Consider the following 13,609-nt stretch of genomic DNA (forward strand, 5'->3'; position numbering starts at 1 on the left):
TCTTTCAAGCTTACAAAACAAACAAACAAACCCAAAACCGGATTATTTCCCCTTACCTACTCAAAGGCACACTGCTTCAGGGCAGGGGTTTCAGTCAGTTTTGTTCGCGGCAGTACACCCAGCACCTAGAACAGTACCTGGCGTGTTGAATGCGCTCCACAGATTTTTGTTGAATTTAACGTTTGTTTATTTATTTATTTATTTATTTATTTATTTATTTATTTATTTATTTATCACAGAGAGAGGCACAGCGAGAGAGGGAACACAAGCAGGGGGAGCGGGAGAGGGAGAAGCAGGCTTCCCGCAGAGCAGGGACCCCAGTGCGGGGCTCGATCCCAGGACCCTGGGATCATGACCTGAGCCGAAGGCAGACGCTTAACGACTGAGCCACCCAGGGGCCCCTGAATTTAACATTTTAATCATGTAGAATTTATGTTGGTATAATGATGTGAAGTGAGAATATCCACTGAGATTTTTCAAATTGCTATCATATGGTCCCACTCCCATTTGTTAAATCAGGTTTCCTTTCGCCCACTGCTTCGTGGCACCTCCTTCATCATCTATTAAATGCTCACAGACAACAGGGCCTTAAATCTGGCTCATGCATTCCGCCCCACGGATGGGTCTGTCAAGCTTCATGCCAAATTTGATGCTTTATGGCTTGTTTTCACGCACGGTAGAGCTAGCCCCTTCGCTCCTCTCCTCTTTCAGGCCTGACTGTTCTATGCCCACCACCTCATCTTTCAAGAAGACCCACAGAAGTCAGTTTCTCAAGTTTTAAGACATTTATGTAGATTTTGATTCAAATGAAGAACATCTACATTTGGAGAAAACCCGAAGAAGAGCATATTTCCATATTTTACTCCCTCATTGAGGAAGGGTTTGGGAGGCCCTTCCACCTTGGGTCTCTAGCCTGGTGGTCAAGGGCGCCAGCTCTGGGTCCAGGCTGCCTGGGGTCAATGTCAGCTCTACCACTCTCAAGCCATGGAGCTTTCCTGGACTTCTGTATAACATGATGGTAGCATGAACCTATCCTACAGCCCTGCTTCAAGGATTCAAGGAATTAATGCATGTAAAACCTTACAACAGAACCAGCAGCGGCTAGGGCCTGACAGGCATTAGCTGCCATTTTCATCTTTTCATAATGTTTTTTTTTTCCTTAGAGGTCTCAGTAAGATTGTTCTCAGATGTTTTATCTGTTTTGCTGCTCAAAGGGGGTTCATGTCTCAGCTGCCTGTTACTATACCCATCCTGTACGCCAGCCACCAGACTAAATGCTAGATCATCATGTCAACATGATCCTGTTTGATAAAGAGGAGGCAAATGGGACAGTAGAGCTTCGGGGAGGTGTGTGTGACATTAACACTCTAGAACCATCCGCTCCCTTCTTCAGGGATCCTAATCGCGTATCTCCTTGCTGTATGGTGTGCGGACCACAAGACAAGATGTATGACAAAACTATCCGCACAAAACTGTCTTGTGCGGACCACAAGACAATACGCATGCTCTGGTACCAGGCGGGGTGCAAGCCCTGCCTCTACCAGTTGCTGCTGATGAGACCTGAGACACATTATTTAACATCTCTAAGCCTCAATATCCTCTTCTGCAAACAGAGATCACAGAGCTCTTTACGTTAGTTAATGGAGATATATTATTACTGCGAGAATGACACCTGCCCAGTCTACTCTGAGACGCCAGGGCCAAACTAGATGAGCGACAGACGGGCTGACTCTGGTGGACCAAGAGACAGTAGCTCAGGCCCTGGAGAAGATAGGGTCTCGTCTCTGCTGAGCCAGAGGCAGGAATGCCAGGGCTGGATCTGCACATTGTCCTATGGCTTCAGGAAGTTTCTGCCACCAAAGGGCAGGAGAACTGAAAATAATGCTAATGTCAGTTCTCAGACTCTCACTCCTTCAGGGGAAGCTGTAATCAAAACTATCACCATTTTATTTTAAACAGGTACTGACTGGGGCGCCTGGGTGGCTCAGTCGGCTAAGCGGCTGCCTTCGGCTCAGGTCCTGATCCCAGGGTCCTGGGATCGAGCCCCACATCAGGCTCCTGGCTCAGCGGGGTGCCTGCTTCTCCCTCTCCCTCTGTCTCGCCCCCTGCTCATGCTCTCTCTCTCTGTATCTCTGTGTCTCAAATGAATAAAATCTTTAAAAAATAAACAAACAGGTACTGATTTTACATTCTGAATGCATTCATTCTAAAACAGGGGTTCTCAATTAGAAATGCAAATTCTCGAGTCCCACCCCAGGCCTAGTGAAACAGAAACTCTGAGGGCGGGGCCCCCCCCCCATGAGTTTTAACAGGCCCTCCAGGTGATGGAAGATGCCGGAAGTCACAGAACCACCTCTCCCAACAAGGCCCGACACAAATGGGCCCAAACGAGGGTTCCACGTGTCCCCCCCCACTTAGACCCTCACACCCACAAGTACGTCGAAGCTAATACACAGCCAAGATACACAAAGTCAAAGAACAAACAGGTAGGTTAAGGAGCCCAGCCGTGGGCAGATGAGGGTGGCACAGAGTGGTGAGATGACATCAAGGAAGGAGAACAGTAGGAGAGGCTGTGCACCTCAAGGGCTCAAACAGACGAAACAGAAAAGCCGTAGGATTTACTAGGCTCTCTGTCAAGTTTCACTGTGGGAGGGACATACTGGTTACTGAGCTACCTCAGCAAGCAACAGGAAATGGGCCAGTTTCATCAACTCTGCTTTATGGAGCGACCAGAGTCGAAGATCAAGGTTGAGGAGCGAAAGAAAGGAAAGCTAACTATCCAGTGAAGCAATCACTAGTCATGACTTGTATAAACAGGAAACATTTCAAGTTGCTTTTGTTGCCCCAGATTTTACAGCAAGAAGTCCCCTTAACAGCACTGCCCTTAGAACAGGGGAGAGGCAGGGCTCCAGCCCTGGACGCCGTACTTTCAAGGTCCCAGCCCCATCCTCCTAGGGGAGGGATGTCCCCCAGGTCAAGAGGTGCGCCCCCTCACGGGCTGGGCACCGTGCTCTAGGTCTCTGGGACCCAGGCCTTCCCCAGGGACCCTGGGTGCAAGTTTTGGTCAGGTGAGTGAGAAAAAAATGACTCTAAACTGCACCTGGAAGATCAGAATTAAAAAAAAAAAAAAGCTGCTTAATAGACTCTGAGGTTCTCTGAAACTCATCATAGTTCTACTGGTTTCTCGTCTGCGATTTTTCTGTTTTTGTTAATAAGTAGCTCATGATGACAAGCTGCAAACTTTCTCAGAGAACCATGAGGAACAACTTCCTAAGAGAAGACTCTAAGCGCTGGAGCTGACAGCAGGTGACCTTGCCTTCCTTGGGAAAGGGGGAAATAACTCCCTCTGGATGAGCTCAGGGAGGTGCCATGGGCTCATCAGGACCCAGGAGAACCACTCCCCCCCCCCCCTGCCCAGCAGCCCCCTTACAGGTAGGTCTGGGGGGAAAAGGTGAGTGGCTCTGACAGCCTTGTTGGAAACACAACCCCTGGACCTCCAGCTGGTAGCGCAGCCTTGGGAAGCCCCCATTAGGTATTCTGAGTCTTTTATGCACACTGCCCTGGGGGACGAGAACCCCAGCTCTGCCTCCTCCCTTCTCTCTAGGGGACATTAGGGCAACCTCTTCACTGCTCTGGGCCTCAGTTTCCCCCTGTGTCAAAGGTGGGTACTAATGTGTGAAGATACCCCTGGGTTTACACTGTGCCCAGTAAGAGCCCGAGATACTCTGATCTCAATGTTGAATGTGAGAGAGCCTATAAAAAGAATAGATTCTTTAGAAAAATAGGATAAATATCATGATATTGCCAACCCCTGCAAGCTTTCCTGATGGTCATAAGGTGTGGAGAGGAAAGCGAAAAGGAACAAATATGTATTGAACCCTTGGGTCAGGCCTGCTGAGAAGGGCTCTATGTATGTTCTCCTATATGACCCCAACCAGAGTCCCCATTCCATCTCCACGGTGCTCACACCTCCCAAGGCAGCACACGGCCTCCCAGCATGGCTCACCCTCTGGCTGCCTCATTCCACTGTCATATCCAGGCCAGGAAAAATTACCTTGTTCAAGTATCATTTTGATAATATCGGTCCCCTTCTCCTCACCATAAAATGTCTCTTGAATTAGAACCCCTTTTAAACCTTTCAACAACTGATCCCAAATACTTAACTGTTCTCGTCTGCTGGTCTGTTTTGTGCTTACCACTCTTCCAGCCAAGCAAAAATTACTTTGCAAATGAATTCCATTATGCACTCTGCTTATTCACCTTGTTAAGCCAGCACAAGAGTTTTGACTGGTTCTGTTGTCTCTTCAAATGGGAATACCTCACTTATCCGACATCCTTGGAAATAAGCTGAGCCACAAAAGTGATCTACACAAATTAATTTCCCATCTTCCAGAAATTTAACCCTTTAGGCAGCCTTAACTCCTTTTTGAAAAAAGTCATGATATAATTAAATGAGAGTTTCTTTATTTTAACCATTTTCTAAAGGAAACATTTCTGTAATATATTAGGGAACCTCCCAGTCTCAGTTAACAGAACATAATGAATATCGATTAATCTTTCCCTGATGGTGCAGGTTATAACTTAATGAATAACAGTAAGCATACTGTGCTGGAGCTGCAAATATAAGTGGTTCAGGGGGTAAAGCTGAACGCATGTGCAAGCGTGTGCACTCTCTCTCTGCCTGTAACGAGCTCCCCTGAAATTTACTTTCCTGCAAGAAGCTGCTATCAGCCTGGATTCTGGTGAGGACGTGCAGTCACAAAGAACTCAGGGGGGTGTAACGTGCTGCCTTTCTGCACAATTTCAAGAATTTACATGCTGCTTTTTGTCAGAGCTCTATAAATTCTTCATTAGGGAGAGAGAGAGGAGAAAGAAAAAAAAAAAGAATATACTTCCACAACCAGCAATAAACCAGGGTTTTCCAAATCTCCTTACCATAGGACTTTTAACAGGACTGCAGGCACACATACCATTAAAATTTGTTCTTTAATGCCTTATGAAGCCAGAAGTTCTACACAGAACTGGCATGATGGATCACTTTGCTTATGACAAGCTCTTGGAAAAATCATTTTATATTGTGAATCACAACTCCATACATTGAATCAATGAGGTGATACTGATATGGAGGAAAATGGTAAAAATACAGAAGCCAACCTTACTGCATCAGGATGCAATCTGTAACTGTGTGAACCCAAAGTGCTTTTCTACCCAAAGTTATGGCAGCTTCTACAGTAATCTTTCCCTGAGGATGAGCAGCACAACCTGAAGGAAAATGCCTTTGTGCACTCACAGATTAGACTGTGCTCTTTGATGGTAAAGGTTTTAGAAAGTCTATAGCATTATCACATGCAAGAGTCAATCAATCTTAATTCTGTTTAAACACAGTGGCATTTAATTAATCAGAACCTACAAGAGCAAAAGAAGTTAGGCAAGAATTGCTAAAACAGACCACTTTCAAAACACTACAAATCTCTTCAATGCCATGTGTAGAAATAAGTGGCTGTAAAAAACCACAAAATTATTTTGCCGTTTTCAAGGTTTGCCTTTTTTTTTTTTTTTTTTTACTGGCAACTATTTTACTAGCTTACTTTCTAATGGTAAAGTCACTTATCAGAAAGCCACAGGTTGAAAGGCCTTGTCCATCGGTATCTTTTGCCTTTTCTGTTGGCTTTAGACCAAAGACAGGGAGGAATACTGGCTGTTAAGGCTGACTTGTAGCCACTCTCATGAACACTTAGCTTACTCGTCACAGAGAACCTGGAAAAACAGGTATGGCTTTAGCTGACTCAGAATCTGTAAAGAATTTGACAAACTGTCCTTTCTAAACCTGGATGAACTGATATTACACAGAATCATCAAGATTCTTGTGTGTGTTCTCGTCTTTCACGAGCCGTTCAACTTTATACACTTGAGTCCTCTGCATTCTGCTTGTCAGATCTGTAGGAGATAAATAAGGTTCTAAAGAGCTAGAAGTAGAGGGGTGAATTCAAAGTGATCAAGCACATTCAGAGTCAAGCAGAAGGTGGCACTGCTGGGGTGAAGGAGGGCTAGACATGCGCAGAAGGCAAATAAAGACTCGGGACCGAGGTGAGAGAAAGCCAACTATCAGTTACCAATCCAGGGCTGGTGTAATGTAAGTTATTACTCAGATATATTAGGAAGAGCCAATTCAGCCAATATTTATGAAGTGCCTACTTGGTTTAACGAACTGCCCAGCTACTGTGGGGGATACAAAGATGAATCAGATTTGGTTCTTGCCCTCCAGGGGTTCACAGTGATGCAAGAATCCTGAACTCATTTTTCTTGTGTACACTGTACTAATGAGACCATTATTAAAGAACTGTATTCGGTCTCGACCACCACCATTTTTTTTTTTAATGTGGAGAAACTAGAGACAGTTCAGAGGAGGGAGAGGACGCAGAACAGGCTCTGTTAGGAAAGAGCTGTAGAGACCCAGTCATTATCTTCAAATATATGAAAGGTTTTAGAGAAAGGAACCGAGTAAAAGAAAACAGGTTTGAATGCCGGCAGGTGAGATTTCAGGCAGGCCCAGGAATTGACTCAGGAGTCGGGTTAACAGAATCCTGGAATTGGTTACTGAGGGGGTTCCTAGCGTGGGCTTTTCCTGGGGAAAAACAATTGTTTCGATGAACTGGCAACTTCAAGTCACGGACATTCAACCTTCCTGAAGGCAGTAGGATGAACTACATTTTCCCCAGGGTCCTCTCCTGCCCTGGGTTCCAAACCCCCGAGAGGCAGAGCTGGGTTTTCTTCTACAACTCCCTGAGAGATCTGCTGAGTGACCCCCCGAACTATATCCCCACTAATAAGCACCACAAAACCACCTGGAATACAAGATCACAGCCAGGCAGCAAAGCCAGGAATTAATTCTCCAACAGCCACACATGACGTAAGGGTCCATTCACAACAGAACGCAGAACCCTAAATACCAAAAAAAGACCGAAGTCTCCCAGCAGTGTGTGCAAATTAGAAACATATTTGCATTTACAAGGATACAAAATGTTAAGTAATGAAAGAGGAAGAGATGGTAATTAGAGAGGGTGATTCCTAAGGAAATTTGTAATAGGAATTTCCAATATTCCGAAATGCTTGTTTGATCCAAATTTAAAAATACATTTCAAAGGAAAATAGGGAAATGGGGGTCTTCTCTTTACACCTGAAGAAACACTAGCATGTTAAGAATTAAAAACTGGCACACGCATGCGTGCGCGCGTGCACACACACACACACACACACACACACACACACTCCATCTTGAGTCAGGCCATGATCCACTGAGCCCACGTGTACTTCTGACTTTCACTTCCCATACCCCCTGAACTCCTCGAAGTCAGGGACCCTACATAAATGCTTTTAAGTGACTTCATTAAAGATGTGCCCTGTCTGTAAGGCGGTGGGTAACAGCGCCCACCTCGAGGGGGCCTGTAAGGACAGTGAGTTCATGGGAGTGGAGAGAGCAGCACAGACTAAGTAGAGCCTAAGGCACGCTTGGTGCTGTGAACTTCAGGCATCTCGGTTTCTTGTAGAGGAAAAATAAAGACCTCCCTATACTCCAGCTTTTCAGCTTTTTTTTTTTCCCCCAATAGAGTACTGCCATATTAAATGGAACTATTACGAGTTTGGACCCTTTCAGGTTCACACTCTACCGGTGGTTATATAAAGTCGGCTGGCATTATTCTGAATCCCGTCTTTGATAGCGGCCCGAAGTGCTGCAATTGTCATCATTAGACTACCAGAAAGCACTGGCAAATTACATGTTCAGAGAACAATAAAAAATGGTTACATATCATACCCTCTTGATCATTGCTACTTTGTTTCATATAAACCTCAAAGGTAGTTCCCCAAGATTAGTCTCTATGGGAGAAAAGAAGAGAAATGAAACATTTAAAAAAAAATTAAATAGGAAGACTAGAAGCAGCTGTAACTTGCATAAGGCACCAAATTTTTTCTTGTAAGAAAACTATGTTGAATGCATGATGAGCCAGACCCTGGCCTGGGATTGAGTGGCTGCTGGCCCTCTGAGGAGGTCCTTGGTGAGCCACCTCTCCCTTTCCGGGCCAGCCTGGGGGCAGCATGGGTCTTGGTCCAGGCGAAGGTGAATCTTTCATACTTCGGGATACTTTCACAGAGGCACAGCTGCGGCTCCTGAAACTCTGCTCTAACGGTTTGTTTCCTCATTTTTAAAGTGGCATAGAATGTGAGAAATTCTCTACCTGAAACCAGCAGAAACTCTGTGGGAACAGAAATCCAGAAAGGTCACAGAGAGGGTCAAAAAGGCTCTTTCTTCTGTGGCCATAGGGGATTTATTGTTGCTGGTGCCCAAACTGGAGGAGGAATAGCAGGAGATTAATAATTGAAATGTTGCTATTATTGGTTTTCTAAACTATTTGTGGGCTATTCTTTCCCTGGAGTCATCATGCCCGTAAGCAGCCCCCCAAAATAGAGGGATTTAACACATACTAACAAAATGCCTACTACAGCCAGGCACTTTACAGGTACTCATTTCTAATGGAGTCCTCGCACAATCCAATGAGGCTTAAAAACACAACGAAGCTCTGAGAAGTTAAGTAACATGCCCAAAGTCATCAACTAGATTCAAACCCAGGTCTCTGATTTGATTACCGGACCACACTGTCCAGAACTGAGGGTAAAATTAACGAGCCTTGATTCACTACTCAAAAGCGGTGAGAATGAAAACAATATTTATACTTACTCATTTTAAAAATATAAAACACAAACACAGGAAAAGATATTTTAGAACATGTGTCATCAAATTCTTTTAATGGAAGATGATTCAGAATCCATTTCTTGGTAGGCATTTTGGTAGGTGTCTTCAGACTCATCTGATGAGAGATTTCATTATTAGAGTTTTGGGAAGTCTGTGTAAGCCAATACTAACTGACATGACACATCTCGGGTACGGTGGAACATAATTAACTTGGAATTTAGGGTCCTCTAATTCAGAACCTATGGCAATATAGACCTATGTGGCTGGCCTTTGTACTACATATTGAAAAAAAGCCTTGCTAAGCAAGTTGATGGAGTAAACACAATTGCAAGGCAAATGTTTAACTTTCTAAAGAAAATAAACCTTTTTAAATAAGTCTAACTTAATCAGTACCAAGTTACTGAAAACGAATGTGCTATTTATAAACCTAACCTTAAAAGCAAGTAGCAGGAGACTGGTAACACTTTGCTACCCACTAATCTGTATTATCAAACATACCCTGTTTCAAAAGCCGCATTTCTCTCTAAACAGCTCACAGTTCGGAATGCTCCACTGTTGCATTCAGGCCTTTGCCCAGTATCCCAACTTGGGGCAACTGCACCCCATTCAAACGAATGGGTGCACGCCCGAATTCCAGCTGAAATGCCTCACCTGTCATCATCCCGCTCCTGAGAAGAACCCTATGTTCGATTTTTTTAGTAGCTCAAAAATGATTAGAAATCTTCTCGGCGAATTCCCCAGAAAAACCCTGCTCCTCCAGGATACACACCAGGAGCCCATGCATTCTGACTGGGATACGGTAAAAATCAGGCTCACTGAATCCAGCAGATATCGCCAAGGAGGGGAAAAGGAGGTCACCGGAGTCTTAGAAGCACTCATCACACTAAGTGAATGTAGGTTCCAGCAGTACAATCCTTTATAGAGGTCACCTGTCTGTTTCAGAGCATGACCAACAGTCTCCTTCAAAAAGACCCAGGCCTGAGCTGTGCCCAGCGAGGCTGGACTGGTTGAGGAGGGGAGAGGAGGAAGCCTAGGGAAATTAGGATAAAGACACACAGAAACTCCAGCAGAGTCGAAGGGTACAAAGTGGAGGAATAGTTAAAAGACAGCACACAGGCAAGACCGAGCAAAACCCGGGATGGAAAGAGGTGACCAGGTAGGTCATCTGGAACAGGGAATGAAGCCTGCAAATGAAAACAAGTGAGCTCCTGAGACCTTTGAGATCCACGATTATGCTTAAACCTTAACACCTTACCCACCCACAATTCTTTATCTGGTGTAATGCACAGAAAGAACACTGTAGTCGGACCAGGAGTACCAAGTCTTAGCCTAGGGGGTATGGCCTACATTCCATATGGATTTAGAACGATAGGAAAGGGAGAGAACCAGCACAGTTTCTGAGACGGGCTTCTTACAAAGTTGACAAAATACATCCCAACCCCCCTCGCCCCCCCCCCGCCCCGCCCCGTACCCAGCCCCTTGCAAAAGGGAAAGCAGCCCTTTACTACAGTTCTGAATTCAATGCCAAGTTCCCTCCCTAATGCACACCCGGAGTGTCCAGCAGAGGGAGTCTCAAGGAGGTACTTAATAAAGAGAAAATTGTTTCATTTTAACACTCCATAGACAGTGGGAGCATTGACTGTAGCCCCCTCCCATAGACACAGACGAACAATGACTGCCCGACATGGGTTCTCCTCCCATGTTCACAGAGCCACCGGCTCGTTCTATTCTGCCTGGTGGAGTGATCAGAAATTTCGTTTTGTTTTGTCGAATGGTTAAATGGACCTTGTGTTCTTCAGAATCGAAGAGGAAAGCCCCTGGAATAACATCTCTCTGTTGCCTTCTAAACAGCCCCTTTGTTTCTGAGAGAGTCTGAAAAAAAATATTTACAGTCCATAGGTTATTTACAGCCTCATTATCCAGGGCCTGACTGGTAACTTTATTCCATCCAGAAACCAAATTCATTTGGAGCCCTGGAACTAATAACAGATTTTCTTTTCAGATAAGTTTTTTTTTTTTTTTAAATCTGCCTCTTGTAACAGAGATAAAACTATTAATGCGTTCCCTGTCTCACTCGCCAGCACTGTTCTCGGATTTATAGAAGGATTAAAACCTCCTCTCCCCGCCCCTCCTCTCTGCTCCACACAAACCCTTTCCCCTCTCATTTGCTATTTCACCCACAGAATATCTGAGAATATCAGAGCAAAAACCGAAAGAAAGCCAGATGGACCAACGCTAAAAGTATGTAAAGGCTGCTATTTCAATGATTTCATAAGAAAAACATTTTCGCGATGAAATGACTGAAAAAATCGGGCACCCTTCGGTTTAAAATTCTTTCTACTACAAGCACACAAAAACACACCGAAGTGTAAAAACTTAGTTGATTCTGGTTTGATTTCTGGCTGGAAGCTGACAAGAACTGACTGAAGAGAAACGAAAGAGAGAGGGAGGGCAAGGGGAAGTGGAGTGCTTTTGCCCTCCGTTCTTTTCTTTCTTCCTAAAGACAGATCAGAAAAATGACCCCACGCCAGGTGAAGGTGCACCACGCAGGTTTACCCAGACCGACCAAGGAAAACGTCTCGGCCGCCACCCCCCACCCCGACTTGAAAACCTAAACTACATTTTCCCTTACACACGCTAATGCGGGGAGATTTTAGCCAATTTCATTGTTCTGCCTGGGTCTGAAATGGACTTTTCCTCTGTACCCCCCTCTCATCACCTAGCCCCATACATTCCGATTCGACAGCCCTCCCCCCAAATCAGAGGCTCGCGGAGAATAAAGGAGTGTGGGGAGGGAGTGGAGAGCAGTGGAAAGGGGAGCCGTGGGGACAGAGTGGAAAGATCACCCTAAAGGTAATTTTCTTGGGGGGTGCGGGGGGAGGAGGACAGCTAAACCGCATCACCTTTATTTATTCCAAATAAATGAAAAGCACAGTCACGGGTCTGTCTTTTCCCAGGCGCCCCCTCCCAATTTCTTTTCTTCGGGCAGTAGCCCACCCTCGCACCCCCACCCCCCCCACCCCCGCCTCTTTCTCCACCCTGGAAATAAGATCCTGTTAAATTCCGGATCCCGGCCGTTCCGTGGGCAGGGGAGGGGGAGGCGGGGAGGGGTCGGGAGCCGGTTAAAGCCCCGGGGGTGGGGCGCCGGAGGCCGGGCGCCCGGGGGGCTGCGGGCCGGGGGCTGCCCGGCTAGGGGCCGCGGGCAGAACAAAGCTGCGGGGGCCGCGGCGGCCGGGCGGCGCTGGGCGAGCGGGGTCGGCGGGCCGGGCGCCCCTTACCTTCGTACACTGGGGCCATCGGGGCCGGGGTGTCCGCGATTCATGGCAACGGAGAAGGGAACGCGGCGCGCGAGCTCGGCCCCCCCAGCCTCAGTCGGAATCTGCCATCTTGAGCCTGTGTCTCCGCTCTCGGCGCAGCCGGGGCCGCCAGCGCCCGCATCACCGCCTCACTTGGCCGGCGCCGGGGGAGGGGGCCGGGCGCCGCCGCCGCCGCCGCCGCGGCCGGGGCCCTGAGCGGGGCTCCGGGCGGCCGGGCGGGCGGGCGCAGCGGCCGAGGCCGAGGGGCCGGGCGGCCGCGGCCCCCGAGCGGGTCCGCGGTGGGGCGGGAGCCGGGGCGGGCAGCGCGCGGCCAGTGCCCGGCCGGAGCTCAGCTCAGCATGGCTGTGTGTGGGGGCTTCGGCAAAAGTTGCACGGGAGGCGGAGGAGGGGCGGGCGGAGCCGGGAGGAGGGGCGGGGGCGGGGGGCGGGGGGCGGCGGGCCGAGCGCGAGCGAGCGAGCGAGCCGCGGAGCGCGGAGTCCGCGCGCAATCGAGCGCCGATGGCACGGATGCGAGGCGGGGAAGGCCGAGCCGAGGGCAGGAGCGGCGGGCCGGGGCGGGCGCGGGCGCGGGCGGGGCGGGGCGGGGGGGCGCCGGTGGTGGTAGGGGCCGCAGCGAGGCTCGCCCGCAAGGTGCGCGCGGTGCAGTTCCGACCCGCCGAAGACCGCGGGTCCGCAGAGGTGGCAGCCAGAAGTTTGTGTGCGCGCGCTAGCGGGGCGGGAGGGGAGGGGCGGGCAGGGGGCGCCGCCGGCGGAGAGTCTCGCCCTTCTCGCCCTGAGCTAGGTGTGGAATGAATGAAGGGAGGAGTGGGCACTCGCCGGCCTCCGGGGAGAATGAGTGAGGGGAGGAGCTTTTGCAATCCACTGGAGGTCGGAGGTGCAGGGCCATTCCGCGCACGCCTCAGACAGGCAGTGCCCGGTGGTGGCTGAATCCCTGCGGGAATCTGGTTTGCACGCCACGCTCACGTCGGCGGAGTCCTGCGGGGCCCCGGCTCCGCCGCCTGGACCGTGGTTCCCAGGCCTCTGCTCTGCTCCTCGCGCTCCGATCCGGGCTTCAGCTAAACATCCTCCAAACTCTCCCCAGCCCCGAGTCTCTCCAGGTTCACTTCAGCTCCCTCCTGGATTCTTTGATAGGATGCCTTGCTGTCGCCTCCAACCTCAGAAGACTGGAGTCCACGCTTAGGCAGTGTTTTTGAAGCTGTGGGTCGCGACACATGAACTGATCAAAAAATTAGTTCAGTGGATGGCGACCCCCTTAAAAAAATGCAATGCAATGGAGTAGACAATTATTAGGATCCATTTTCCTTAGTGAGGGTAACTATAGTTTCAGAATCCTTTTGTTTCAGTTATATATACTGGACAACTGTACAGACCATGATGTAAATTTTATTTCCTACTGTGGGTCAAGGGTCAAAAAAAGTTTAAAATCTATACTTTGGGGGCTATAAAGTAACGATCACTGTAACTTTCTTAAACACAAAGTCATGATTTTTCTCACTACTTCTTATCCTTCCCAAACTCCATACCCCGTGACGCTCCCCCACCC

At 48.3% G+C, this 13,609-nt stretch overlaps 1 protein-coding gene across 6 annotated transcripts in view; it reads right to left on the reverse strand.

The window, feature by feature from the left end:
- The window catches only part of HIPK2 (homeodomain interacting protein kinase 2), a 185,680-nt gene extending 173,482 nt beyond the window's left edge, over positions 1 to 12,198 (reverse strand). For all 6 annotated transcript variants that reach the window (XR_015766801.1, XR_015766802.1, XR_015766799.1 and 3 more), the window contains exon 1: positions 12,028 to 12,198. Coding sequence is in view for 3 of the 6 variants with exons in the window: in XM_028106246.2 (XP_027962047.1) it covers positions 12,028 to 12,046 (19 nt within the window). In the remaining 3 variants the exon portion in view is untranslated. The remainder of the gene's footprint in view (positions 1 to 12,027) is intronic.
- Positions 12,199 to 13,609: the final 1,411 nt, after the last annotated feature.

This window comes from Eumetopias jubatus, unplaced genomic scaffold (assembly GCF_037043125.1).
Source record: "Eumetopias jubatus isolate StellerSeaLion01/CBP00866 unplaced genomic scaffold, mEumJub1_p1.0 scaffold_14, whole genome shotgun sequence".
Lineage (NCBI taxonomy): Eukaryota > Metazoa > Chordata > Mammalia > Carnivora > Otariidae > Eumetopias > Eumetopias jubatus.